The sequence below is a fragment of the Amblyraja radiata genome, chromosome 20 (genome assembly GCF_010909765.2).
Source record: "Amblyraja radiata isolate CabotCenter1 chromosome 20, sAmbRad1.1.pri, whole genome shotgun sequence".
NCBI lineage: Eukaryota > Metazoa > Chordata > Chondrichthyes > Rajiformes > Rajidae > Amblyraja > Amblyraja radiata.
The window spans coordinates 7,706,125-7,733,133 of NC_045975.1; the positions used below are offsets into that span (position 1 = coordinate 7,706,125).

The 27,009-nt window shown below is 46.7% G+C and overlaps 1 protein-coding gene across 6 annotated transcripts in view; it reads right to left on the reverse strand.

Moving 5' to 3' along the window:
• shank2 (SH3 and multiple ankyrin repeat domains 2) overlaps positions 1 to 27,009 on the reverse strand; it is a 624,608-nt gene that overhangs the window by 437,639 nt on the left and 159,960 nt on the right. For all 6 annotated transcript variants that reach the window (XM_033038734.1, XM_033038735.1, XM_033038733.1 and 3 more), the window contains 4 exons: positions 26,142 to 26,213; positions 20,350 to 20,458; positions 16,780 to 16,931; positions 7,619 to 7,786 (listed from right to left, as the gene is read on the reverse strand). In XM_033038734.1, coding sequence (XP_032894625.1) covers positions 7,619 to 7,786; positions 16,780 to 16,931; positions 20,350 to 20,458; positions 26,142 to 26,213 — 501 coding nt within the window. The remainder of the gene's footprint in view (positions 1 to 7,618; positions 7,787 to 16,779; positions 16,932 to 20,349; positions 20,459 to 26,141; positions 26,214 to 27,009) is intronic.

Below are 27,009 nucleotides of genomic sequence, written 5' to 3' on the forward strand. Positions count from 1 at the left end.
TGAAGCCTATTGTACTTGGACATCAGTTTGGCTTAATTGTATTATGCATTGTATTGTCTGATTTAGGCCATTGTATTGTCTGATTTAGGCCATTTGGAAAAATGGGCTGAAAGATGGCAGATGGAGTTTAATGCTGATAAATGTGAGGTGCTACACCTTGGCAGGACAAATCAAAATAGGACGTACATGGTAAATGGTAGGGAATTGAAGAATGCAGTTGAACAGAGGGATTTGGGAATAACCGTGCATAGTTCCTTGAAGGTGGAATCTCATATAGATAGGGTGGTAAAGAAAGCTTTTGGTATGCTAGCCTTTATAAATCAGAGCATTGAGTATAGAAGCTGGGATGTAATGATAAAATTGTACAAGGCATTGGTGAGATCAAATCTGGAGTATGGTGTACAATTTTGGTTGCCCAATTATAGGAAGGATGTCAACAAAATAGAGAGAGTACAGAGGAGATTTACTAGAATGTTGCATGGGTTTCAACAACTAAGTTACAGAGATAGGTTGAATAAGTTAGGTCTTTATTCTCTGGAGCGCAGAAGGTTAAGGGGGGACTTGAAAGAGGTCTTTAAAATGATGAGAGGGATAGAGTTGATGTGATCAAGCTTTTCCCTTTGAGAATAGGGAAGATTCAAACAAGAGGACATGACTTCAGAATTAAGGGACAGAAGTTTAGGGGTAACATGAGGGGGAACTTCTTTACTCAGAGAGTGGTAGCGGTGTGGAATGAGCTTCCAGTGGAAGTGGTGGCGGCAGGTTCGTTGGTATCATTTAAAAATAAATTGGATAGGCATATGGATGAGAAGGGAATGGAGGGTTATGGTATGAGTGCAGGCAGGTGGGACTAAGGGAAAAAAGTTGTTCGGCACGGACTTGTAGGGCCGAGATGGCCTGTTTCCGTGCTGTAATTGTTATATGGTTATATGGTTATTTGGGTGGACAGCATGCAAAGCAAAGCTTTTCACTGTACCTCGGTACACGTAACAATCACAAACCGAAACCTAAACCTCCCACAGTACCGAAGTTAGATACAAAATTATGAAGGAACTCAGCGGGTCAGGCAGCGTCTCTGGAAAAAAATAGAATAGGAGATGCCCCAAATCGGGGCCGGCAACAGATGACCCCAGGAAGGGTCGAGGCCATAATGGCCCTTGTTGATTGGGGAAGATGCGATAACAAGAGGTATATAAGGATACAACCAGTGGGGCTTGTAGGATGACTAGATGACTAGGGTAGGGGAGAGAGGGTTAGAGAGAGGAGGGGATGGAATGCAGGACTCCCACAGTACCCTTGGGGATGGAGTTTCAGGATTCAGGCAAGGCGACGTATTTCTGAGCAAAACACAAAGTTCTGGAAGAACTCAGCGGAAAAGTGAGCATCGGCGGAAGGAATGGCCGGACGTAGCCCACAGATGGTGCCCGACACAGGTGAGTTCCTCCAGCACTTTGTGCTTTCAACTTTCCAACATCTGCAGTCTCTTGTGTCCAAAATATTTCCAAATCAGGTTGATGTACAACTGAAGGGAACCTGTGGGTGGTGGAGTTCCCACGTTTAGGCTGTTCTGAACCGTCGGAATTTGTAGTCGGCAGGGCAGTACTCTGCATATCGCCAACTTGGATGTGTTGTGCATCCTAACGTGCTGTTAGTGCCCCCCTTAAAACTGTCTAGTGAAGGTGATTTGACTATATTGTTGTCTAGTTTATTCCATCCCCTTAAGGTTCTTACAAAGAATGAGTGTCCTGGCGAATGGGATTTCTATTTACATATCATTTCTCTTTCTTGTTCTCCTTTCTGTTGAGTATGTTATGTATCTATCTGCAGTTATGCCCACGATCCCCTTTTGAATCTTGCACAACATGGCTAGTCTGTTCCTTGCCCTTCTTGTTTCCAGCGTTTCCCACTCCAGGTTGGACAGCATGTGGGTGACACTGACTCTATTGTAGTTCCTGATGCAAGAGCATGCTGCTTTCCTCCGTGCCCTTTCTTGTTTGTTGATATGACCAGTTTTGTATGGGTCCCAGGCGCATGAAGCGTATTCCAGTAAGGGTCTAACCAATGTTGTCTATGCTGTGGTTGTCACTTCCTTTGGGCAGAACCAGAGGTTTCGCCTAAGGAATCCTAGTTGGCTTTAGTGACCGTATTGTCAAAGTGATCCACCCACGAAAGCTTGCTATCAAGATGAACTCCAAGGTATCATGGGTGATCTACCTCTAACTCTCAACCCCATTCTCCTGCCTTCTCCCCATAACCCCTGACACCCGTACTAACAAAGAATCTGTCAATCTCCACCTTAAAAATATCCACTGACTTGGCCTCCACAGCCGTCTGTGGCAATGAGTTCTACAGATTCACCACCCTCTGACTAAAGAAATTCCTTCTCATCTCCTTTCTAAAGGCGAGTCCTTTTATTCTGAGACTGTGCCCTCTGGTCCGAGACACTCCCACGCGATGGTGGAAAGACGTTTGGGTGTCACAATGATGGCACGGTGGCGCAGCGCTACAGTTGCTGCCTTACAGCGCCGGAGACCCGGGTTCAATCCCGACTACGGGTGCTGTCTGTACGGAGTTGTGTACATTCTCCCCGTGACCTGCGTGGGTTTTCTCCGAGATCTTCGGTTTCCTCCCACACTCCAAAGACGGACGTTTGTAAGCTTGTAGGTTAATTGTCCCGGTATAAATGTAAAATTGTCGCTTGTGCAGTGTTAAATGTGCGGGGATCGCTGGTCAGTGCGGACTCGATGGGCCGAAGGGTCTGTTTCCATGTTGTCTCTCTAAACTAAAATGTAGAACAAGTGCGGGTGAGTCACAAGCAGCCTTTGATCTGCTCTTGTATGTTACTGTGCTCAATGCCAGTGATTCCACACAGTGATGATAAAGACAAGGACTGTAAGAGTTGTCAACATTCATTAAACCAAGCGCTTTTCTCACCCTCTCTTTAGACATTAAACTATTCCAAAGACGTTCTCTCTGGAATATTATTTATTTTTTAAATTGTTTTAATTACTGCGAGGAAACAGGCCCTTCGGCCCACCAAGTCAGCGCTCACCAGCGATCCCCGCACATTAAGACTATCCTACACACACCAAGGACAACTTACATTTACACCAAGCCAATTAAACTACAAATCTGTACGTTTTCGGGGTGTGGGATGCAACTGAAGAACTCGGAGAAAATCCACGCAGGTCATGGGGGGCATGTACAAACTCAGTACGGGCAGCGCCTGAAGTCAGGATTGAAGCCAGCTCTCTGGCGCTGTAAGGCAGCAACTCTACCGCTGCCCATAAATGGAACGAATAAAATAGTGATTTTCCACTTATTTAGCTCTCAGTTTTTTGTTATTTCCATGCATGATTGAAAATGGCAGCAGAGTGAAGCCAATATTCTGCTTCTATCTGCACGGTATTTCAATAAATATAATGCATTTCTGAACCAATTGCATCTATTTTACCTACTGAAGATAGAAGCAAAATGCTGGAGTAAATCAGTGGGACAGGCAGCATCTCTGGAGGAAAGGCAATGGTGACGTTTTGGGTCGAGACCCTTCTTCAGACTGAGAGTCAGGGGAGAGGGAGACTAGATGCATGAAAGGGTACGGGATCGACACCTATCCGTGTTCTCCAGGGAGTTGAGTTCTCCAGCACTTTATGTCCTTCAGAATATTTTGTGTGTTAAGAAAACAATCTCTCTTCTTATAAGACGGCACAGCCTCAGAATAAAAGGACGCACCTTTACAATGACATTTCTTTAATCAGAGGTGGTGAATCTGTGAAATTCGTTGTCACAGCCGGCTGTGGAGGCCAAGTCATTGGGCATTTTTAAGGTGGGGATTGATAGATCCTTGATTAATTACGGGGGTCAGCGGTTATGGGGAGAAGGCAGGAGAATGGGGATAAGGCGGAAAAATAGATCAGCCTTAATTGAATGGCGGAATAGACTTGATGGGCCACATGGCCTAATTCTGCTCCTATCACTTATGAAGCTATGAGCAGACTCAATGGGCTGAATGGCCTCATTCTGCCCCGATGTCTTATGGTGTTAAGTGCGGATGAGTCGAGGCCTCAAATTAGTTGATGAACCAGTTAAAATGTGCACAGCGTTTTTGTTGCAAATAACTTCTCGTCAAATTCACATTCTCCAATTGCCCTGTGGGGATTCGAGCTAACAATTTCCTGACTATCAGTTCATATCTGGATTACTCATTCCATAGTGTAACCTCTTCACAATTAAAGTATACGTATTCAGAGCAAAAAAAAGAGGTCCCTTGAAATCACCGTGAGATTCTAGTGTTGGATTATTATAATTGCAACTGAAATTCCTCATCTTTACCTGAGTGGACCCTGAAGACAAGACTTTCATGCGTCAATGACCCAAGCAGAAATGTTAGAGGCAGCATGGTGGCGCAGGGGGTAGAGTTGCTGCCTTACAGCGCCAGAAACCCAGGTTCGATCCCGACTACGGGTGCTGTGTGTACGGAGTTTGTACCTTCTCCCCGTGAGTTTTCTCCTGGTGCTCTGATTTCCTCCCACACCCCCAAAGACGTACAGGTTAATGGGTTAATTGGCTTTGGTAAAAAATTGTAAATTGTCCCTAACAATTGTCGGATGGCGCCAGTGTGCAGGGATCGCTGGTCAGCATGGGCTCGGTGGACTGAAGGGCCTATTGTCCCTAACAATTGTCGGATAGCGCCAGTGTGCAGGGATCGCTGGTCAGCACGGTCTCGGTGGACTGAAGGGCCTATTGTCCCTAACAATTGTCGGATAGCGCCAGTCGCTGGTCAGCACGGGCTCGGTGGACTGAAGGGCCTGTTTCCATGCTGTATCTCTAAAATTTAATTTTAAGGGCCTGTCCCACGAGCATGCGACTCCAAGCGGCAAGCGCGACCTAACCAGAAGCGGGGGCCGCGCGGAAGTCGAGTGAGTGACATGAAGTGCGAGCGAAGTCCGCGGGAAGTTCGCACGTGACGTACGCCGTTGAGGCGGCTGCGGGCCAGCAAGCTGTTGCCGCGCGGAATTTTTGAACACGGTCAGTTTTTTGGAGCCCCGCGCGATGACGGGACCAGCTCCGCACAACTCCATACGGCTCCGGCGATCGAAGTGGGACCGGCTCCGCGAGGCCGTACAGCTCAAGCGACCACGTTAGGTAGCGCTTGCTGCATGGCGTCGAATCCTCGTGGGACAGGCCCTTGAATCCTTAGAACAGGAAAGGACGAAACTCTCTTGGCCGGCATTCTGTGGATCGGCAATTCCCGCGATAAAGCATGTTTTGTACTAATTAACTAATTTTAAGGACAGAAATGAACTATTAATCTGTGCCTAATTAACCTCCCAGTGCAACCTCAGCAATCTCAGCCGAGAGCGTTGCCGGCTGAAGGAAGCTTCGGTCTCGGAACCCTCCAGCTTTCAATTCCCACAACGGTCCCACCAAACCTGGAAAGAACAGTTCTCCGCCTCAGAGGAAGAAAATCAGGTGGAAGTTTCTGTGGCTGGGTTTTCTGTGGTCCAGGGCAGACACAAAATGCTGGAGTAAGTCAGCAGGTCAGGAGCATCTCCGGAGAAAAGGGATAGGTAACGCTTTGGGTCAAGACCCTTCTTCGGATAGTCTCGACCCGAAACGTCACCTATTCCTTTTCTCCAGAGATGCTGCCTGATCCGCTGAGTTCAACCTTTTTGTGTCTATCTTCGGTTAAAACCAGAATCTGCAGTTCCTTCCTGCACGTTCTGGTCTCGTGTAGACATAATAGACAATAGACAATAGGTGCAGGAGTAGGCCATTCGGCCCCTTGAGCCAGCACCGCCATTCAATGTGATCATGGCTGATCATCCACAATCAGTACCCATATCCTGCTTTCTCCCCATATCCCCTGACTCCACTATTTTTAAGAGCCCTATCTAGCTCTCTCTTGAAAGTATCCAGAGAACCGGCCTCCATCGCCCTCTGAGGCAGAGAATTCCACAGACTCACAACTCTCTGTATGAAAAAGTGTCTCCTCATCTCCGTTCTAAAGGCTTACCACTTATTCTTAGACTATGGCCCCTGGTTCTGGACTCCCCCAACATCGGGAACATGTTTCCTGCCTCTAGCATGTCCAAACCCTTAACAATCTTATATGTTTCAATAAGATACCCTCTCATCCTTCTAAATTCCAGAGTATACGAACCAAGCAGCTCCATTCTCTCAGCATATGACAGTCATGCCATCCCAGGAATTAACCTAGTGAACCTACACTGCAGGAGACCAAAACTACACACAATACTCCAGGTGAGGTCTCACCAGGGCCCTGTACAACTGCAGAAGGACCTCTTTGCTCTTATATTCAACTCTTCTTGTTATGAAGGCCAACACGGCATTTGCTTTCTTCACTGCCTGCTGTACCTGCATGCTTATTTTCATTGACTGATGAACAAGGACCTCCAGATCCCGTTGTACTTCCCCTTTTCCCAACTTGACACAATTTAGATAATAATCTGCCTTCCTGTTTTTGCTAACAAACTGGATAAGCTCACATTTATCCACATTAAACTGAATCTGCCCACTCACCCAACCTGTCCAAGTCACCCTGCATTCTCATAGCATCCTCCTCACAGTTCACACTGCCAACCAGCTTTGTGTCATCTGCAAATTTGCTAATGTTACGTGTAATCCCTTCATCTAAATAATGAATATATATTGTAAATAGTTGCGGTCCCAGCACCGAACCTTGCGGTACCCCACTAGTCACCCTAAAAAATGCTGGTGTACCTCATCAGGAAAGGCAGCAACTCTGGATAAAAGGAATGGGTGACGTTTCGGGTTGAGACCCTTCTTCAAAACCAGCATCTGCAGTTCCTTCCCACACGTACCAGTCTTGTGCATAGGAAAAAACTGCAGATGCTGGATTAAATCGATGATAGACACAAAATGCTGGAGTAACTCAGCGGGACAGGCAGCATCTCTGGAGTGAAGGTAACAGGTGACGTTTCGGGTCACGACAGTCAGTCTGAAGAAGGGTCTCGACCCGAAACTTCCTGAAACGTCGCCAATTACCTTCTCTCCAGAAATGCTGCCTGTCATGCTGAGTTTCTCCAGCATTCTGGTCTCAAGGGCGTTGGCCAAGAGTGTTTCAACCTACAATAGTATTCGTGACTTGGTTCGGCAACTTGAGCGTCTTGGAGAGGAAAAGACTACAAAAAGTAGTAAACACTGCCCAGTCCATCATCGGCTCTGACCTTCCTTCCATCGAGGGGATTTATCGCAGTCGCTGCCTCAAAAAGGCTGGCAGTATCATCAAAGACCCACACCATCCGGGCCACACACTCATCTCCCCGCTACCTTCAGGTAGAAGGTACAGGAGCCTGAAGACTGCAACAACCAGGTTCAGGAATAGTTACTTCCCCACAGCCATCAGGCTATTAAACCTGGCTCGGACAAAACTCTGATTATTAATAACCCATTATCTGTTATTTGCACTTTATCGGGTTATTTATTCATGTGTGTGTATATTTATATTATAAGTATATGGACACACTGATCTGTTTCGTGGTCAATGCCTACTATGTTCTGTGTGCTGAAGCAAAGCAAGAATTTCATTGTCCTATACAGGGACACATGACAATAAACTCACACTTGAACTTACCTGGTGGATTTCCTGCCATCCATTTTCATCTTTACAGCTGATGAAGGCATGTTCGTAAAGCAGCAGCTCGCAGCAGTAAGGATCGCCTCCCACCATCACCGTGTGGTAGAGGGGAGTCAGACCACGGCTGTCCTTGTAGTCGGTCGATGCTCCCAGCTCCAGCAGTGTCTACGAGTAACACAAGGGGCGGCGGATGAGAACGTTTGCTTTAGACTCGAAGAGTGAACCAGCGTGCAAACAGGCCCTTCGGCCCAACTTGCCCACACCGGCCAACATGTCCCCTCTACACCTTCTGAACCTTCTGAATGTTGTAGTCAGCAGGGCAGTACTCTGCATATCACCAACTTGGACAATTTAACATTTTTATCAAGCCAATTAATCTACAAACCTGCGCATCTTTGGAGTGTGGGAGGAAACCGAAGATCTCAGAAAAAACCCACGCAGATCACGGGGAGAACGTGCAAACTCCGTACAGACAGCACCCGTAGTCGGGATCGAACCCGGGTCTCTGGCGCTGCATTTTGCTGTATGGCAGCAACTCTACCACTGCGCCACCGTGACTGCCACTCGTCCAACCTGCCCACGCTTGGTCCATAATCCCTCCAAACCTGTCCTATCCATGTACCTGTCTAACTGTTTCGTAAACGTTAGTATAGTCCCAGCCTCAACTACCTCCTCTGGCAGCTTGTTCCATACACCCACCACCCTTTGTGTGAAAAAGTTACCCCTCAGATTCCTATCAAATCTTTTCCCCTTCACCTTGAACCTATGTCCTCTGGCCCTCGATTCCCCTGCTCTGGGCAAGAGACTCTGTGCATCTACCCAGCGGGTGAAGCAGCATCCAAGGAGCGAAGGAAATAGGCAACAAAAATGCTGGAGAAACTCAGCGGGTGTGTTCCTCATCTGCCAGTATCATAAGTGCATAAGCTAAAGGAGCAGAATTAGGCCATTCCACCCATCGCATCTGCTCTGCCATTCACTCATGGTTAGTCTATCTTTCCCTCCCAACCCCATTCTCCTGCCTTAGTTTATCTTAGTTTATTGTCACGTGCACCGAGGTACAGTGAAAAACCTTTGTTGTGTGTGAACCAGTCAGCGGAAAGGCCAATAAATGATTACTATCAAGTTATTGACAGTGCACAGATACATGATAAGGGAATAAATGTGTAAGAAGGACCTGCAGATGCTGGTTTAAACCGAAGGTAGACACAAACAGCGGGAGTAACTCAGCGGGTCAGGCAGCATCTCTGGAGAGAAGGAATGGGTGACGTTTCAGATCAACATAGAAACATAGAAAATAGGTGCAGGAGTAGGCCATTCGGCCCTTCGAGCCTGCACCGCCATTCAATATGATCATGGCTGATCATCCAACTCAGTATCCCGTACCTGCCTTCTCTCCATACCCTCTGATCCCTTCAGCCACAAGGGCCACATCTAACTCCCTCTTAATTATAGCCAATGAACTGGCCTCAACTACCTTCTGTGGCAGAGAATTCCACAGATTCACCACTCTCTGTGTGAAAAATGTTTTCCTCATCTCGGTCCTAAAAGACTTCCCCCTTATCCTTAAACTGTGACCCCTTGTTCTGGACTTCCCCAACATCGGGAACAATCTTCCTGCATCTAGCCTGTCCAACCCCTTAAGAATTTTGTAGTTTCTATAAGATCCCCCCTCAATCTTCTAAATTCTAGCGAGTACTATCCAGTCTGAAGAAGGGTCTCGACCTGAAACGTCGCCCATTCCTTCTCTCCAGAGATGCTGCATGTCCTGCTGAGTTACTCCAGCATTCTGCCCAGACTCGGTGGGCCGAAGGGCCTGTTTCTGCGCTGTATCTCTAAAATTAATAAGAAGGGAAGCCTGTGTGATGTTTGTCAATTCATATTCATCTCCATGAATGCAGCTGACAGCTGAGAATCCTTTGATCAGCTGTGGAAACTGTCTCTGTCGCTTACCATGAATGCCAGAGGAAGACAAACCCTCTCAAGGATGCCTATAATGCATTGGAAACTCTCAAAATGTGAAGGGTCCCTGCTGTAATGGACATCAGGAGACATGTTCCTTTTATTACTGCCTCCATTAATTCAGAGCCCTTGACAGTTCCTTGGCAAATCTATTATTAATAACACGCAGTTAAAATGCAAGGCCAAAGGCACAGTGTTGATAACATTTTAACTTCTAATTCAGTAGATTGTCATTATTTTATAATCCTTGCCAATCAAAATGTTAAAATGATTGGCTTAAGTGCTGCTATGGAAGGTATTTTAACGACAACCAACTCACTATTTTCATAGGAGTCGAGTGCTCACTGATGGCTCAGTGTTTTGTCAAAGATTCTTTAGCAGTTACCAGCACACGGAATAATAAATGATCCTTCCCTTTAAAATGTAACTTTCCATTGCAATATCTGTGGCCTGCACAAAGCGGTGAACGCTGCCCAGTCCACCATGGGAGCTGACCTCCACACCATTGAAGGGATCTACAGGAGTTGCTGCCAGCATCATCAAAGACCCTCTACACCCTGGTCACACTCATTTCACTCCTGCTTTCTTCCTGCAACCATTAGACTATTAAACACTGTGATCTCCAAATAAACTCAGGATGAAAATATACTTGAGGGTAATGATTTATCTTTGCGTTATTATTGCTTGTGTGTGTGTGTGTGTGTGTGTGTGTGTGTGTGTGTGTGTGTGTGTGTGTGTGTGTGTGTGTGTGTGTGTGTGTGTGTGTGTGTGTGTGTGTGTGTGTGTGTGTGTGTGTGTGTGTGTGTGTGTATGTGCGTGTGTGTGTCTGTGTGTGTGTGTGCGTGCGTGCGTGCGTGTGTGCATGTGTGTTTGTGTGTGACAGGACTGGGAAAGGAGAGAAGGCAGGAGTGTTTATAGCACAAAACCAGGTGATTGTGGATTGCAAAGGGGATCAAGTAACAAAAAGCCTTTCCCCTGCTGAGTCAGTGTGAAGGAGGCTCCCAACCCAAAACGTTGCCTGTCCATTCCCTCCACAGACGCTGCCTGACGGATTTGGAACTTAAATAACCCGCGAACAGTTACAGCAGATAAACTGATCGTTGGATGATCTTCAGGGAACTCTAACGAGCAGAAAGGGAGAAAGGAATAAAGATGACAGGCAATGCTGACAGGCAGCACAGATCAATCGAGTTAAATGTATGAATATTGATTTCTCCAACTTCAAGTAACCCTTGCTTTCCCTCTCTCTCTGTCCCTCCCTCATCATAGTTATCTGACTAGTTCTACTGCCCTGATTGAATACTACTGATTGTATGCCCTGTAGTCACCCTCCCCTCAGCTGACAGTGAACCGTTCTACATTTCCTTATTCACATCCGCTTTGAACTGTCATTTTCACACCTTGACCTTCCATATCTCTAGACTCCCTCTCTCCCGACTCTCAGTCTGAAGAAGGGTCGCGGCCCGAAACGTCTCCCATCCCTTCTCTCCGGAGATGCTGCCTGACGACCCGTTGAGTTACTCTGGTTTTTTCTGTCTATCTTCGAGTTAAATGGCCTGTTGCGGTGCCACAGACTCAATGCATCTCATGGTAAACCAGGTCGCACCAGCTGAAGGTGCAATTCTTGCTCTTGTGGGCCCTCTGCAGGTCAACCCATTGCAGGATGGTTTAAGAGCAGAGTTTACACAATCCCTGCACCTTTTATATCAGACGAGTTCGTAAACATATCATACGTTCAACAGTTCATAAGTCATAGGAGCAGAATTCGGCCATTCGACCCATCAAGTCTACTCTGTCATTCAATCATGGCTGATCTATCTTTCCCTCTCAACCCCATTCTTATGCCTTTTCAACATAACCTCTGACACCCACACTAATCAAGAATGATTGGCTCTAGCCCAAGTGGGAGGAGAGAAGTGAAAACAGTTTAAGTACAGGTCAAGGACAGGCAGACTTGACTCAGAACTGCTGTAGCTTTGGGAGCAACAACAGCAGCAGCAGGGGGAGATTAGCAAGAGATATGACTGATTGGCTCTAGCCCAAGTGGGAGGAGAGAAGTGAGTCAGTGCTGGGAAAACAGCTGAAAACTGAGGAATTTGGTTTGTAAATTGGTAAATCAGGCAATTTATCAGTCAATTTAAGTAAGACTGCTCTTAGGGAGCAGCAGTGAGTGAGCGGCCTTGTGAGTGAAGTGCCCTGTGAGAAAAGTGCGAGTCTTTGGCTCGAGAGTCTTCGGAGAGGAGGCTGAGGAGAGGAGACTACGCAAAACACTGCAGAGGGAGAGACGAAAGAAGGAGATGTCAGGCAAGCTGATTCAGTGCGATGCTTGCAGTATGTGAGAGGTCAAGGACACCGCTGGTGCCTCTGGCTGCGACAAATGCGAAAAGTGCATCCAGGTAGAGCTCCTGAAGGGCCGTGTTGGGGAACTGGAGAAGCAAGTGGATGACCTCCGGTTCGTCCGAGAAACGGAGTCGTTCCTTGACAAGTCTTACAGTACGATTGTTACACCTAAGGTACTGGAAGAGAGAAGGTGGGAGACAGTGAGAACGGGAGGGAAGCATGGAATGCCAACATCCCCGGGTGTTGTACCTCTTGTGAACAGGTTCACCCACTTAGAAGCTGTCGGGACAGAAGAGGTGTTTACACTGGGCGGCGGACTGGCTTGTGATGCGAATAGGGCTGTTGAGCCAAAACCAAAAAGGCCTAAGGCAGGCAACGCCATTGTAGTGGGAGACTCCATTGTGGCTGAGGAACTGGTGCACGGGGCAGGGATTTAGATTCTTAGATCACTGGGATCTGTTTTGGGGTAAGGGGGAACTGTACAAAAGGGACGGATTGCATCTTAACAGGTGTGGGACCAGCATTCTGGCAGGCAGGTTTGCCACTGCTACACGGGTGGTTTTAAACTGAATAAGGGGGGTGGGGTGTCGAATGGGCTAGTGGAGGATGGAGTTAAAGGGAAAGGGTTTCTTAAATGTGTGAGCGTAGAGACAGAGGGGTGTAAAATGAGGGTAGAAGCAATAGGTAGCAAGGTGAAAAGTAAAAGTGGCAGGCTGGAAAATCCAGGGCAAAAATCAAAAAGGGCCACTTTTCAACAAAATTGTATAAGAGGTAAGAGTGTTGTAAAAACAAGCCTGAAGGCTTTGTGTCTCAATGCAAGGAGCATTCGTAATAAGGTGGATGAGTTGAATGTGCAGATAGCTATTAATGACTATGATATAGTTGGGATCACGGAGACATGGCTCCAGGGTGACCAAGGCTGGGAGCTGAACATCCAGGGATATTCAATATTCAGGAGGGATAGAGAGAAAGGAAAAGGAGGTGGGGTAGCGTTGCTTATTAGAGAGGAGATTAACGCAATGGAAAGGAAGGACATTAGTTTGCAGGATGTGGAATCGGTATGGGTAGTGCTGCGAAACACTAAGGGGCAGAAAACGCTGGTGGGTGTTGTGTACAGGCCACCTAACAGTAGTAGTGAAGTTGGAGATGGTATCAAACAGGAAATTAGAAATGCGTGCGACAAAGGCAAAACCGTTATAATGGGTGACTTCAATCTACATATAGATTGGGTGAATCAAATTGGCAGGGGTGCTGAGGAAGAGGATTTTTTGGAATGTATGCGGGATAGTTATCTAAATCAACATGTAGAGGAACCAACGAGAGAGCAGGCTATTTTAGACTGGGTATTGAGTAATGAGGAAGGGTTAGTTAGCAGTCTTGTTGTACGTGCCCCCTTGGGCAAGAGTGACCATAATATGGCTGAGTTCTTCATTAGGATGGAGAGTGACATTGTTAATTCGGAAACAATGGTTCTGAACTTAAAGAAAGGTAACTTTGAGGGTATGAGACGTGAATTGGCCAAGATTGACTGGCAATTAATTCTAAAAGGGTTGACGGTGGATATGCAATGGAAGGCATTTAAAGACTGCATGGATGAACTACAAAAATTGTTCATCCCAGTTTGGCAAAAGAATAAATCAGGGAAGGTAGTGCATCCGTGGATAACAAGGGAAATCAGGGATAGTATCAAAGCGAAGGATGATGCGTACAAATTAGCCAGAAAAAGCAGCATACCGGAGGACTGGGAGAAATTCAGAGACCAGCAGAGGAGGACAAAGGGCTTAATTAGGAAAGGAAAAATAGATTATGAAAGAAAACTGGCAGGGAACATAAAAACTGACTGCAAAAGTTTTTATAGATATGTGAAGAGGAAAAGATTAGTTAAAACAAATGTAGGTCCCTTGCAGTCAGAAACAGGTGATTTGATCATGGGGAACAAGGATATGGCGAACCAATTGAATAACTACTTTGGTTCCGTCTTCACTAAGGAAGACATAAATAATCTGCCGGAAATAGCAGGGGACCGCGGGTCAAAGGAGTTGGAGGAATTGAGTGAAATCCAGGTTAGCCGGGAAGTGGTGTTGGGTAAATTAAATGGATTAAAGGCCGATAAATCCCCAGGGCCAGATAGGCTGCATCCCAGAGTACTTAAGGAAGTAGCTCCAGAAATAGTGGATGCATTAGTAATAATCTTTCAAAACTCTTTAGATTCTGGAGTAGTTCCTGAGGATTGGCGGGTAGCAAACGTAACCCCACTTTTTAAGAAGGGAGGGAGAGAGAAAACGGGGAATTACAGACCAGTTAGTCTAACATCGGTAGTGGGGAAACTGCTAGAATCAGTTATTAAAGATAGGATAGCTGCACATTTGGAAAGTGGTGAAATCATTGGACAAAGTCAGCATGGATTTACAAAAGGTAAATCATGTCTGACGAATCTTATAGAATTTTTCGAGGATGTAACTAGTAGCGTGGATAGGGGAGAACCAGTGGATGTGGTGTATCTGGACTTCCAGAAGGCTTTCGACAAGGTCCCACATAAGAGATTAGTTTACAAACTTAAAGCACAAGGCATTGGGGGTTCAGTATTGATGTGGATAGAGAACTGGCTGGCAAACAGGAAGCAAAGAATAGGAGTAAACGGGTCCTTTTCACAATGGCAGGCAGTGACTAGTGGGGTACCGCAAGGCTCAGTGCTGGGACCCCAGCTATTTACAATATATATTAATGATCTGGATGAGGGAATTGAAGGCAATATCTCTAAGTTTGCGGATGACACTAAGCTGGGGGGCAGTGTTAGCTGTGAGGAGGATGCTAGGAGACTGCAAGGTGACTTGGATAGGCTGGGTGAGTGGGCAAATGTTTGGCAGATGCAGTATAATGTGGATAAATGTGAGGTTATCCATTTTGGTGGCAAAAACAGGAAAGCAGACTATTATCTAAATGGTGGCCGACTAGGAAAAGGGGAGATGCAGCGAGACCTGGGTGTCATGGTACACCAGTCATTGAAAGTGGGCATGCAGGTGCAGCAGGCAGTGAAGAAAGCGAATGGTATGTTAGCTTTCATAGCAAAAGGATTTGAGTATAGGAGCAGGGAGGTTCTACTGCAGTTGTACAGGGTCTTGGTGAGACCACACCTGGAGTATTGCGTACAGTTTTGGTCTCCAAATCTGAGGAAGGACATTATTGCCATAGAGGGAGTGCAGAGAAGGTTCACCAGACTGATTCCTGGGATGTCAGGACTGTCTTATGAAGAAAGACTGGATAGACTTGGTTTATACTCTCTAGAATTTAGGAGATTGAGAGGGGATCTTATAGAAACTTACAAAATTCTTAAGGGGTTGGACAGGCTAGATGCAGGAAGATTGCTCCCGATGTTGGGGAAGTCCAGGACAAGGGGTCACAGCTTAAGGATAAGGGGGAAATCCTTTAAAACCGAGATGAGAAGAACTTTTTTCACACAGAGAGTGGTGAATCTCTGGAACTCCCTGCCACAGAGGGTAGTCGAGGCCAGTTCATTGGCTATATTTAAGAGGGAGTTAGATGTGGCCCTTGTGGCTAAGGGGATCAGAGTGTATGGAGAGAAGGCAGGTACGGGATACTGAGTTGGATGATCAGCCATGATCATATTGAATGGCGGTGCAGGCTCGAAGGGCCGAATGGCCTACTCCTGCACCTAATTTCTATGTTTCTATGTTTCTATGTATCAATCTGCCTTAAAAATATCCACTGACTTGGCCTCCACAGCCTTCTGCGGCAATGAGTTCCACAGATTCACCAACCTCTAAAGAAATTCCTCCTCATCTCCTTCCTAAAAAAATTCTGAGGCTATGACCTATGGCCCTAGTCTCTGCCACTAGTGGAAACATCCTCTCCACATCCACTCTACCCAGGCCTTTCACTATTCGGGATGTTTCGGGTCGACACCCTTCTTCAGACTGAAGTCAGGGGAGAGGAAGATACATAGATAAGGAAGTGTAAGGTGTGAAAACAGGACAAAGGTGATGTGGTTCAAGGAAACTGTAGGATAGATCATTGTTAGCGGGGAGAAGGTAACAACAAAGCAAACAGAGATAAAATGTAGTCGGAGACAGTCAGGCTGGTCGGAGCACTGGGAAGGGGGAGGGATGGAGAGAGAGGAAAAGCAAGGGTTACTTGACTTACTTAAAGAAGTCAATGTTCATAGCTCTGGCATGTAAGCGACCAAGCGAAATATGCGGTGCTGTGCCTAACTCTGACAATGGAGGAGGCCCAGGACAGAAAGGTCAGTGTGGGAATGGGAGGGAGATTAAAGTGTTTAGGGAGGTTTAGATAGTTTTAGGCGGACTGAGCGGGTGTGTTCAGCGAAACGATCGCCGAGCCTGCGTTTTGTCTCGCCGATATATAGGAGTCCACAAACATGGGTGGATGGATGTGTGGAGTGTAGATACAATCAGTATTGGATGGGAGAACTGCCATGCTGCTGCAAGTAAGAATTTCATTGTTCCATCTGGGACTTAAGGGGCTGTCCCACTGTACGAGCTAATTCAAGAGTTCTCCCGAGTTTCCCCTGAGTCGAACTCGGAGAATTACAGTAATGGCCGCTCGTAGGTACTCGGGGATCTCGTGGACATTTTTCTACATGTTGAAAAATCTTCACGAGTCTTCACGAGCTTACCGCCTTTCCGAAGTACCTGCCGTTAGCGTTACGAGCCGCTAAGAGACGTCCCCGAGCTCCGGCGTACCCGCTACGTACATTCTACGTGCTTACCACGAGTTTGATTTTTTTTTAAACTCAAGAGAGAATTAGCTCGTATAGTGGGGCAGCCCCTTTATGATGATAAAACGCTCTTGACTGTGTGGATCAGGCTACAGGAACGTACCATGAGTGCCGTGTGGTTCTTGGCCCGGGCAGCCTTGTGTAAAGCTGTCACCCCATCCTTGCCTCTGAAGTCCAAGTGGGCACCTCCGTTACGCAAGGCCTTGATGACATCCACAGGAGCCTCGAGTTGGGCGGCCAAAGTCAGCGGAGTTTCTGTGAGGGTGAAATCGCCTCACGGTTAGTCAGTGAGTGTGCTGCAATCGCACGCTCAAACACACACTCAAGCACACGTGCGTGGCACATGTACAAAGACGTCCGTTCTTACAGAGACACAATTCCAGGCAGCACATTTACAACCGATCTTCAGTTATTTATAAGTTTTAGTTTTAGAGGTACAGCGCGGAAACGGGCCCTTTGACGACCGAGTCCGCGTCTACCAGCAATCGCCCCGTACACTAGCACTGTCCTACACACTAGGGTCAATTTATAAATTTTACCAAAAGGTATAGAAGTGTGAAAACGCACCACTCCAGATTCAGGGACCGTTTGTTCCCAGATGTCATCAGGCAACCGAACCATCCTACCAACAACCAGAGAGCAGTGTTAAGCTATTGTCTACCTCATTGGAGACCCTTGGACTATCTTTGATCGGACTTCACTGGACTTTACACCTTGCACCAAACATTATTTACGCTATTCCCTTTATCATGTATGGCTTGATTGTAATCATATATTGTTTCTCCATTGGCTGGTTAGCACGCAACAAAAGCTTTTCACTGTACCTCGGTACACGTGACAATAAACTAAACTCAACTCAAACTCAAACTTTATGCTGACAAGTACAGAGACGAGGAAGAGAGTGGTGAAACTGTGGAATTCTCTGCCTCAGAGGGCGGTGGAGGCAGGTTCTCTGGATGCTTTCAAGAGAGGGCTAGATAGGGCTCTTAAAAATAGCGGAGTCAGGGGATATGGGGAGAAGGCAGGAACGGGGTACTGATTGGGGATGATCAGCCATGGTCACATTGAATGGCGGTGCTGGCTTGAAGGGCCGAATGACCTACTCCTGCACCTATTGTCTATTGTCTATAAGTAGATGTTGTCCACTTGCTAATCCTAAACTACGGCTGGGTTTTTGGATTCAAGTCCCAGTCTAGGGACTCCATTTGCCATCCCGAAAGAGACATAACAGGTCACATGACATAATTCAAAAACGGTCAGGGTGGATCTCCTCAATGTATTAAATTATATTCATCCCTTAAACTACATCACTGCAGGCGATGATCGAGCCATGAATCACATTGGTGTTTGTCGGATACAACTGCATGGGAATTGGCTGCTGTGTTTCCGATAAAAATGATGACATTTCAGAAGTATTTAATTGGTAGGGACAAACATGAGAGAAATAGATTGGGTAGATGCACAGGGTAGGGGAATCGAAAACCAGAAGACTGAGGTTTAAGGTGAGGGGGGGGGGGCGGGGGGCTACATTTTATAGGAACCTGAGGGGTAAAGGGGCTGTCCCACTTGGGCGACCTAATTGGCGAGTTTAGAAGAGTTTGAAAAAATGACATGTTGAAGACCTCCTTCGACTATGTTGAAGACCAGCTACAACTAGCTACGACTAGCTTCGGGAAAATTAGACACCGAATAGTGGAGAGTGAAGACGACCTCCTTCGATCTCCTTCGACCTCCCTTCGACCTCCCTTCGACGATGATGAAGACTATCTACGACTGCCTTCGACTACCCTCGATTACCTACGACTAACATGCCGACCTACTACGACTAAACCTACGAGTAAAAAAAGTATCGATTTTTTCCATTGCGACTTTTTTTACCCCGCGGGCATTTTTTAACATTTGAAAAAACCGCCGCGACCCAGCTGAGGCCTCGAGTACGCGGAGACCACTCTCGAGCACGAAGGAGAGTTACGAAGACCTCCTACGACCTTGTGTCGACCATGCTGCGAGTATGAGTCGAGGGCAAACTCGCCAGAACTCGCGGATTAGGTCGGCCAAGTGGGACAGGCCCTTAACTTTTTCACACAAAAGGTGTATGTAACGAGCTGCTGGAGATAATAGCTGAGGCAGGAAGCATCGCAATGTTTCAGAAACATTTAGACAGGTACATGGATAGGACAGGTTTAGAGGGATCTGGGTCAAAGGCAGGCAAGTGGGACTAGTGTAAATGGGACAAGTTTATTGGTACGGGCAAGTTGGGCCAAAGGGCCTGTTTCCACACTGTATGAATCTTTGACACAATGACTAACTTTGGGATGAGAATTAGTGAAAGCAAATACAGGAAGATGATGGTTTTTCGTTACCACTGCAACACTGAAACTGGCCACAAGGTGGTGCAACGTGTTCACACGCTCCCTCACGACATCAAATGTACTCTGTCACCTGTTGCTTCCATAGTCGGTTAACCCAATATTACAAAGAAAGTACAAGAGGCACAAATTAACTAAAAGTCTTCAACCTTCGGAAGCCTTCTTCAGACCCGAAACGTCACCTATTCCTTTTCTCCAGAGATGCTGCCTGACCCGCTGAGTTACTCCAGCAGTTTGTGTCTCTTTTTGTAAACCAGAATCTGCAGTTTCTTGCAGGTGCAAAGATGTAATGATCTCAGACTTAAAATGATTTATAGACAATAGACAGTAGACAACAGGTGCAGGAGTAGGCCATTCGGCCCTTCAAGTCCCGTACTCTGAGCAAGAGACTGTGCATTTAGCTAATCTATTCCTCTCACAATTTTGAACACCTCTATAAGATCACCCCTGTAATCCTCCTGCGTTCCAAAGAAGAGTGCTCAACCTCTCCCTGTAGCTCAGACCCTCGAGTGCTGGTACAAATCCTCGTAAGTCTTCTCTGCACCCTTTCCAGCTTGACATCTTTCCTACAACACGGTGCCCAGAAATGAACAAAATACTCTAAATGTGGCCTCGCCAACACCTAGAACTGCAGATGCTGGTTTACACTGTAGATATACATAAAGTATCTAACTCAGTAACTCAGCGGGTCGGGCAGCATCTCAGCAGATAAGGAATATGTGACGTTTCAGGTCGAGCCTTCTTCAGACACTCTGACTGATGAAGGCCAATGTAACAACAGCCTTTTTGACCACCCTATGAACCTGTGATGCCTTGCCTGCAACTCTCTGCTCTATAACACTCACTAGAACCCCACCATTAGACAAGTGTAGACACGGTGGTGCAGCAGGTAGAGTTGCTGCCTTACGGCGCCAGAAATCCAGGTTCAATCCTGACTACTGTGCTGTCTGTGTGGAGTTTGCACATTCTCCCTGTGAACACTTGGGTTTTCTCCAGGCACTCCGGTTTCCTCCTACACTCCAAAAACGTGCAGGTTTGTAAGCTAATTGGCTTGTTGAAATCGTCCCTGATGTGTGCAGGATATGGCTAGTGTGCAGGGATCGCTGGTCAGCATGGTCTTGTCGGGCCGAAGGGCCTGTTTCCGTGCTGCGTCTCCAAACTAAATGAAATAACGTGATGGTCGGCAGAGACAGTGGGTCGAAGGGTCTGTTTCTGCGCTGTGTGACTCTATGGCCATCTGACTGTAATCCGTAGATGCGGAGGTACAAACACTCTATGTCAAGGCCACCCACTCATTAACATACCTCCAGTCTCGGAGTCGTAGTAGTTGGGATCCAACCCACGATCCAGCATCTTTGTGATTTTCTCGATGACGTGATGCTGAACGTGATCCATTAATTTTCTAAGGTTGGCCTGAAGGAAACAAGACACAACACAGCTTGAAGATGGCCCGAGTCACCATTACCACCACAAGGTACACTAATGCCCCTGTCCCACTTAGGAAACCTGAACGGAAACCTCTGGAGACTTTGCGCCCCACCCAAGGTTTCCGTGCGGTTCCCAGAGGTTCCCGGAGGTTTTTGTCGGTCTCCCTACCCGCTTCCACTACCTCTCGCAACCTCCCGCAACCACCTGCAACCTCCGGGAACTGCACGGAAACCTTGCGTGGGGCGCAAAGTCTCCAGAGGTTTCCGTTCAGGTTTCCTAAGTGGGACAGGGGCATTAGGTGATTTGTTGCCGACCAGTTTGTCGCCACATGTTCACCGGTGGTCGTGCAAAAAGTCGTAGCGTCTTTCAGGTCGGCGCTAAATTTTCAACATGTTGAAAAATTTTCGCCCTCAGTGGTTTTGACGCCAATGAGCGTAGCTTGACTTCTCCTGACGTAGGTGCTGTCGTAGCTTGCCGCCAGGATGACGTAGGTTGTCGCTGGTTTTTCGGCGACCTGTTACGACTATGACAGTCGCCGGCAGTTGCCTAAAAAATCGGCGAGTGGGACAGGCCCGTTAGTTCACAGCCCACACCCACAGGATCATTATTGCCCCCGACTGCAGAGGAACAACTGCCCGTGATGAGGAGCAATTAGCAAGTCTAATACGCGGGTAATTCCCAGTCCTGCTTGCTCCAGACAAAGCAAGGAGAGACCAAAAAGCAACAACGCATAGTTTGCTCTGGGGGATTTTTGGTTCCTTGCTCTTGTTTAAAACAAAAACATTTCCCCAAAAATGTGCTGAAGTGCCACGGAGCCTGAATATTATAACCGGATTTGTGTTTCAGTGAGAAATAAATGCAGCTGAACAGGTGAAGGCTTTTAATCGGATGTAAACTCTCTCTCACTGTAAAACCCCTCAGCCTGGGGCTGCAAGTTGTAAAGAAGATGTCAGCACAGTGAATACAGTGGGGAGAGTTGCGTCTGGATGTTGGATAAAGGGCCACCAGCACTTCAGTGCTAAAGGAGATATGATTTACTCTGGAGGCACAAGAGGCTGTATTGTAGATGCTGGAATCTTACACGAAAGAGGGAATTTCCGGTGGAGTTGAGGCAACATGGTGGCACAGTGGTAGAGTTGCTGCCTTACAGCGCCAGAGACCAGCGTTCAACCTTGACCCCGGGTGCTGTCTGTACGGAGTTTGCACGCTCTTGCCGTGACCACACGGGTTTTCTCCGGCTGCTCCGGTTTTCCTCACACATTCCGAAGACGTGCAGGTTTGTAGGTTTGTTGTGTGTGTGGGATGCAAAACTGGGACAACATAGAACTAGTGTGTAGACGATCGCTGGTCGGCATGGACTCGGTGGGCCGAAATATACCTGTTTCCACGCTGTGTCTGGTTTGCTGTTTTTAATATGTGAAGAGAAAGGACAGATGATGTTTCAGTCTGAAGAAGAGTTTTGACCCGAAATGTCATCTATTCCTTCTCCCCAGAGAAACTGCCTGATCTACTGAATTACTGCAGCATTTTGTGCCTATCTTTAGAAAAAAATATGATCTTTTTTACTATCACCGCTTACGTTTGCCTACAAATTGGATAAGAATGAAAAATGGGAATTTTATGCTCTGCCATAAATGACACATAAAAAATGAGTGCCTAGACGTATTCTTGTCCATTGCCATCGCACCTGGGGTTTGCTGCTCAGGTTTGGATATTCCTGCTTTGGGAAAGATGTCATTAAACTGCAAATAGTGCAGGGAAGATTTCCGAGGACGTTGCCAGGACTCAAGGGACAGGGTTAAAGGGAGAGGTTGGTCAGGCTGGGATTTTATTTCACAGAACAAAGAAGACTGAGTGATGATCTGGTAGAGATGTATAAACTCACGAGGGGAATAAATTGGAATCAAGAGCTAGACGGCTTTGGTTTCAAGTGAGACGAGAAAGATTTCGTTGTCTCTGGACTGTACACGGACAATGACAGTTAAAGTTGAATCTGAATCTGAATCTGATTTAACAGGAGCCTGAGGGGCAGCTTTTCCACACAGTGGGTGGGATATCGATGGAAGGATCCAACAGAAGAAATGGTTGAGGCAGACACTATAACAACATTTAAAATAGATTTTGGACAAGAAGGGGCGGCATGGTGGTGCAGCAGCAGAGTTGCTGCCTTACAGTCCTTATAGCACCAGAGACCCGGTTCGATCCCGACTACGGGTGCTGTCAGTGTGGAGTTTGCACGCTCTCCCGTGACCGCGTGGGTTTTCTCCGAGATCTTCGGTTTCCTCCCACACACCACAGGCGTACGGGTTTGTAGGCTTATTGCCTTGGTATAAATGAAAAATTGTCCCCAGTGTGTGTAGGATCGTGTTAGCGTGCGGGGATCACTGGTCGGTGCGGACTCGGTGGGCCGAAGGGCCTGTTTCCACGCTGTGTCTCCAAAACAAAAAGTCCCCATTTCCAATTTCCAGGCACAGCTTTGAGGTCCAGGTGACTCAGCCCAGCGCACAAGCCAATTATTTTCTCTTCTCCTCGGTCTGAATTTAGGGAGGTTGACATTCTTGGAAGAAGCCACTCCATGTTGTTCCTCTGTCGAGCCAGGCCGACTACCACTGCCAGCCACGAGCCGAAACTCAAACCAGAATGAAACTTAAACACAATTACTGCGGTATGCAATTAGACAGGTCAAATAGTTTGCAAGATTAAATACGCCAACCCCCCAAAGCCAATATACACAGCTGCGAATACTCAGGAATGTTGCCTACCGCTTTGCCAACATGGCATAGCAGTTTGGCAGTCACTAGTGTCGATAAAGGCATTTGGGAAATTTGAAAAATAAGTTTCAGTGATATGGCTACATGTCAACTATACGCAAGCACAGAGCAAATTACTCAGTCTCCCTCTTTGGAGACCCTCGGACTATCTTAGACAAAAGTGCTGGAGAAACTCAGCGGGTGAGGCAGCATCTATGGAGCGAAGGAAATAGGCAACGTTTTGGGTCGAAACCCTTCTGCAGTTCCTTCTTAAACATTTGATCAGACGTGTTTAAGAAGGAACTGCAGATGCTGGAAAATCGAAGGTAGACAAAAGTGCTGGAGAAACTCAGCGGGTGCAGCAGCATCTATGGAGCGAAGGAAATAGGCAACGTTTCGTCCCGAAACGTTGCCTATTTCCTTCGCTCCATAGATGCTGCTGCACCCGTTGAGTTTCTCCAGCACTTTTGTCGACCTTTGATGAGACGTTACTGGTTTTACCTTGAACTAAATTATATTCACTTTATTCCCTTTATCATATATCTGTACACTGTGAACGGCTCGATTGTAATTTCCGCTGACTGGTAAGCACGCAACAAAAGCTTTTCACCGTGCCTCGGTACACGTGACAATAAGCTACCCGAAACAAAACTAAACCACGTGGAACTTTCTGACAAAGTTAGTCATTTCACCGAAATATTATTTTTACTCAATAAATTTGTCCTTTATTCGAATTGCAACAAGATCACATCATTCATTTTCTTTAAAAAAATAAGATGCAGATAATTTATTAACTCCTAAGACGTTACTAGGTAACTGAGCATTAATTATTATTGATTATTATTAATTATAAATGATTATTAATAACCCATTTCTGTTATTTGCACTTTATCAGTTTATTTATTCATGTGTGTATATTTATATTATGGTATATGCACACACTGATCTGTTTTGTAGTAAATGCCTACTATGTTCTGTGTGCTGAAGCAAAGCAAGAATTTCATTGTCCTATCAGGGACACATGACAATCAACTCACTTGAGCTTGAACTTAATTATAGGAAGGATGTCAACAAAATAGAGAGAGTACAGAGGAGATTTACTAGAATGTTGCCTGGGTTTCAGCAACTAAGTTACAGAGAAAGGTTGAACAAGTTAGGGCTTTATTCTTTGGAGCGCAGAAGGTTAAGGGGGGACTTGATAGAGGTCTTTAAAATGATGAGAGGGATAGACAGAGTTGACGTGGATAAGCTTTTCCCACTGAGAGTAGGGAAGATTCAAACAAGGGGACATGACTTGAGAATTAAGGGACAGAAGTTTAGGGGTAACATGAGGGGGAACTTCTTTACTCAGAGAGTGGTGGCTGTGTGGAATGAGCTTCCAGTGAAGGTGGTGGAGGCAGGTTCGTTTTTATCATTTAAAAATAAATTGGATAGTTATATGGACGGGAAAGGAATGGAGGGTTATGGTCTGAGCGCAGGTATATGGGACTAGGGGAGAATACGTGTTCGGCACGGACTAGAAGGGTCGAGATGGCCTGTTTCCGTGCTGTAATTGTTATATGGTTATATGGTTATAACTTGAGCAAGTGAGAAAGCACAAAAACAAGGAACAGCTGATGCTAGTTTACCAAGGAAAAAACACAAAAACGCTGAAGTAACTCAACGGGTCAGGCACGGAGAACATGCATAGTAGAGTTTAGTTTAGTTTAAATATACAGCGTGGAAACAGGCCCTGTATCTCACCGTGTCTGCGCCGACCAGCAATCACCTGCACACTAGTTCTATCCGACACACTAGAGACGATTAACCTACAAAGTCTTTGGAGTGTGGGAGGAAACAGGTGCACCCGGAGAAAACCCACGCGGTCGCAGGGAGAACATACAAACTCCACACAGACAGCACCCTTCGTCAGGATCGAACCCGGGAGTCTGGCGCTGTAAGGCTGCAACTCGAGCGCTACGCCACCGTGCCGCCCCAAAACTAACTGGGCTCAAGTTCAAGTTCAAGTTCAAGTGAGTTTATCGTCACATGTCCCTGATAGGACAATGAAATTCTTGCTTTGCTTCAGCACAACAGAACATAGTAGGCATTGTAGGCAAAGTGTTCAAAAGGGAACTGCAGATGCTGGAATATCGAAGGTACACAAAATTGCTGGGGAAACTCAGCGGGTGCAGCAGCATCTATGGCGCGAAGGAAATAGGCGACGTTTCGGGCCGAAACCCTTGTAGGCATTTCATTTCAACTTGTTCCATTCTAAATGATTCACTGAGTTTAAACTCCACACCAGCAGTGATGGGATTTGAACCTGAGTCCAGTGGTGGAGAAGCCATCTCTAGTCCAGTATTTTAACCACACTGTCACCTTTGGGCAGTCTGAAGAAGGGTCTCGAACTGAAACATCATCTATCTATGTTCTCCAGGGATGCTGCCTGACCCGCTGAGTTATTCCAGCACATTGTGAGAAGGTATGACTGGCCTGACACAGGCAAGTCAAGTCAAGTCACTTTTATTTATATAGCACATTTAAAAAACAACCCTCGTTGGTCAAAGTGCTTTACATTGGTGGAGGTACTAACGTTTAATTTAGTTTAGTGCGGAAACAGGCCCTTCGGCCCACCCAGTCCGCACCGACCAGCGATGCCCACACATTAATACTATCCTACACACACTGGGGACAATTTACACATACGCCAAGCCAATTAACCCACAAACCTGGAAATCTTCGGAAAAGCAGAGCACCCGGAGAAAACCCACGCGGTCACGGGGAGAAGGTACAAACTCCGTACAGACAGCGCCCGCAGTCGGGATCGAACCCGGGTCTCCCGCGCTACAGGCGCTGTGAGGCAGCAACTCTACCGCTGCACCACCGTGACGCACCAGTTGTAATTACAACGTACCGACATCTTCAAACACACTCACCTTGGTATGAAGCTTTGAAATCTGTTTCTCATCAACGTGGGCTTGCTTGTACACCCTTTTTTTGTAGCAAAACTGGAAAAAATATAGAGAATTTGTTCAATTAGTTCAGATCATTTAATTCCAACTGAAGTTAAAAAAAAAATAGAGAAAAAAAACATTTCTTTGCCGAGATGCTTGAACTGAACGTGAATTGCTTTAAGAAAGAACTGCAGATGCTGGAAAAATCGAAGGTAGACAAAAATGCTGGAGAAACTCAGCGGGTGAGGCAGCATCTATGGAGCCAAGGAATAGGCGACGTTTCAGGTCGAGACCCTTCTTCAGTGATGTGGGGGGGGGGAAGAAGAAAGGAAGAGGTGGGGACAGTAGGCTGTGGGAGAGCTGGGAAGGCGGGGGGGGGAGGGGGGGGGGGGGGGGTTGGGGAGGGGGGAGAAAGCAAGGACTACCTGAAATTGGAGAAGTCAATGTTCTGTCAACATTGGTAACGCGAGGGTCGCGTTTGGTTTACAGAGGGCCAATTATCCTACAGCGTCCCACATCATTGGGATGTGGGGAGAAACCAGAAACCCACGCAGTCACAGGGGAGACGTGCAGACTCCACACAGACAGCACCCGAGGTCAGGATCGAACTTGGAACCCTGGCACAGTGAGGAAACAGCTCTACTAGCTGCACCACAGTGCCACCCAAGTTTAAAGGGCTGTAAAATGTTACAAGAGTTCCAATCACACTGGATAAATGTGTCAATTTCCCAATTAACAATGGCGATGATAAAGGTCATCACGGTGGCGCAGCGGTAGAGTTGCTGCCTTGCAGCGCTGGCAGCGCCCGAGGCCCGGGTTCGATCCTGACCACGGGTGCTGTCTGCACGGA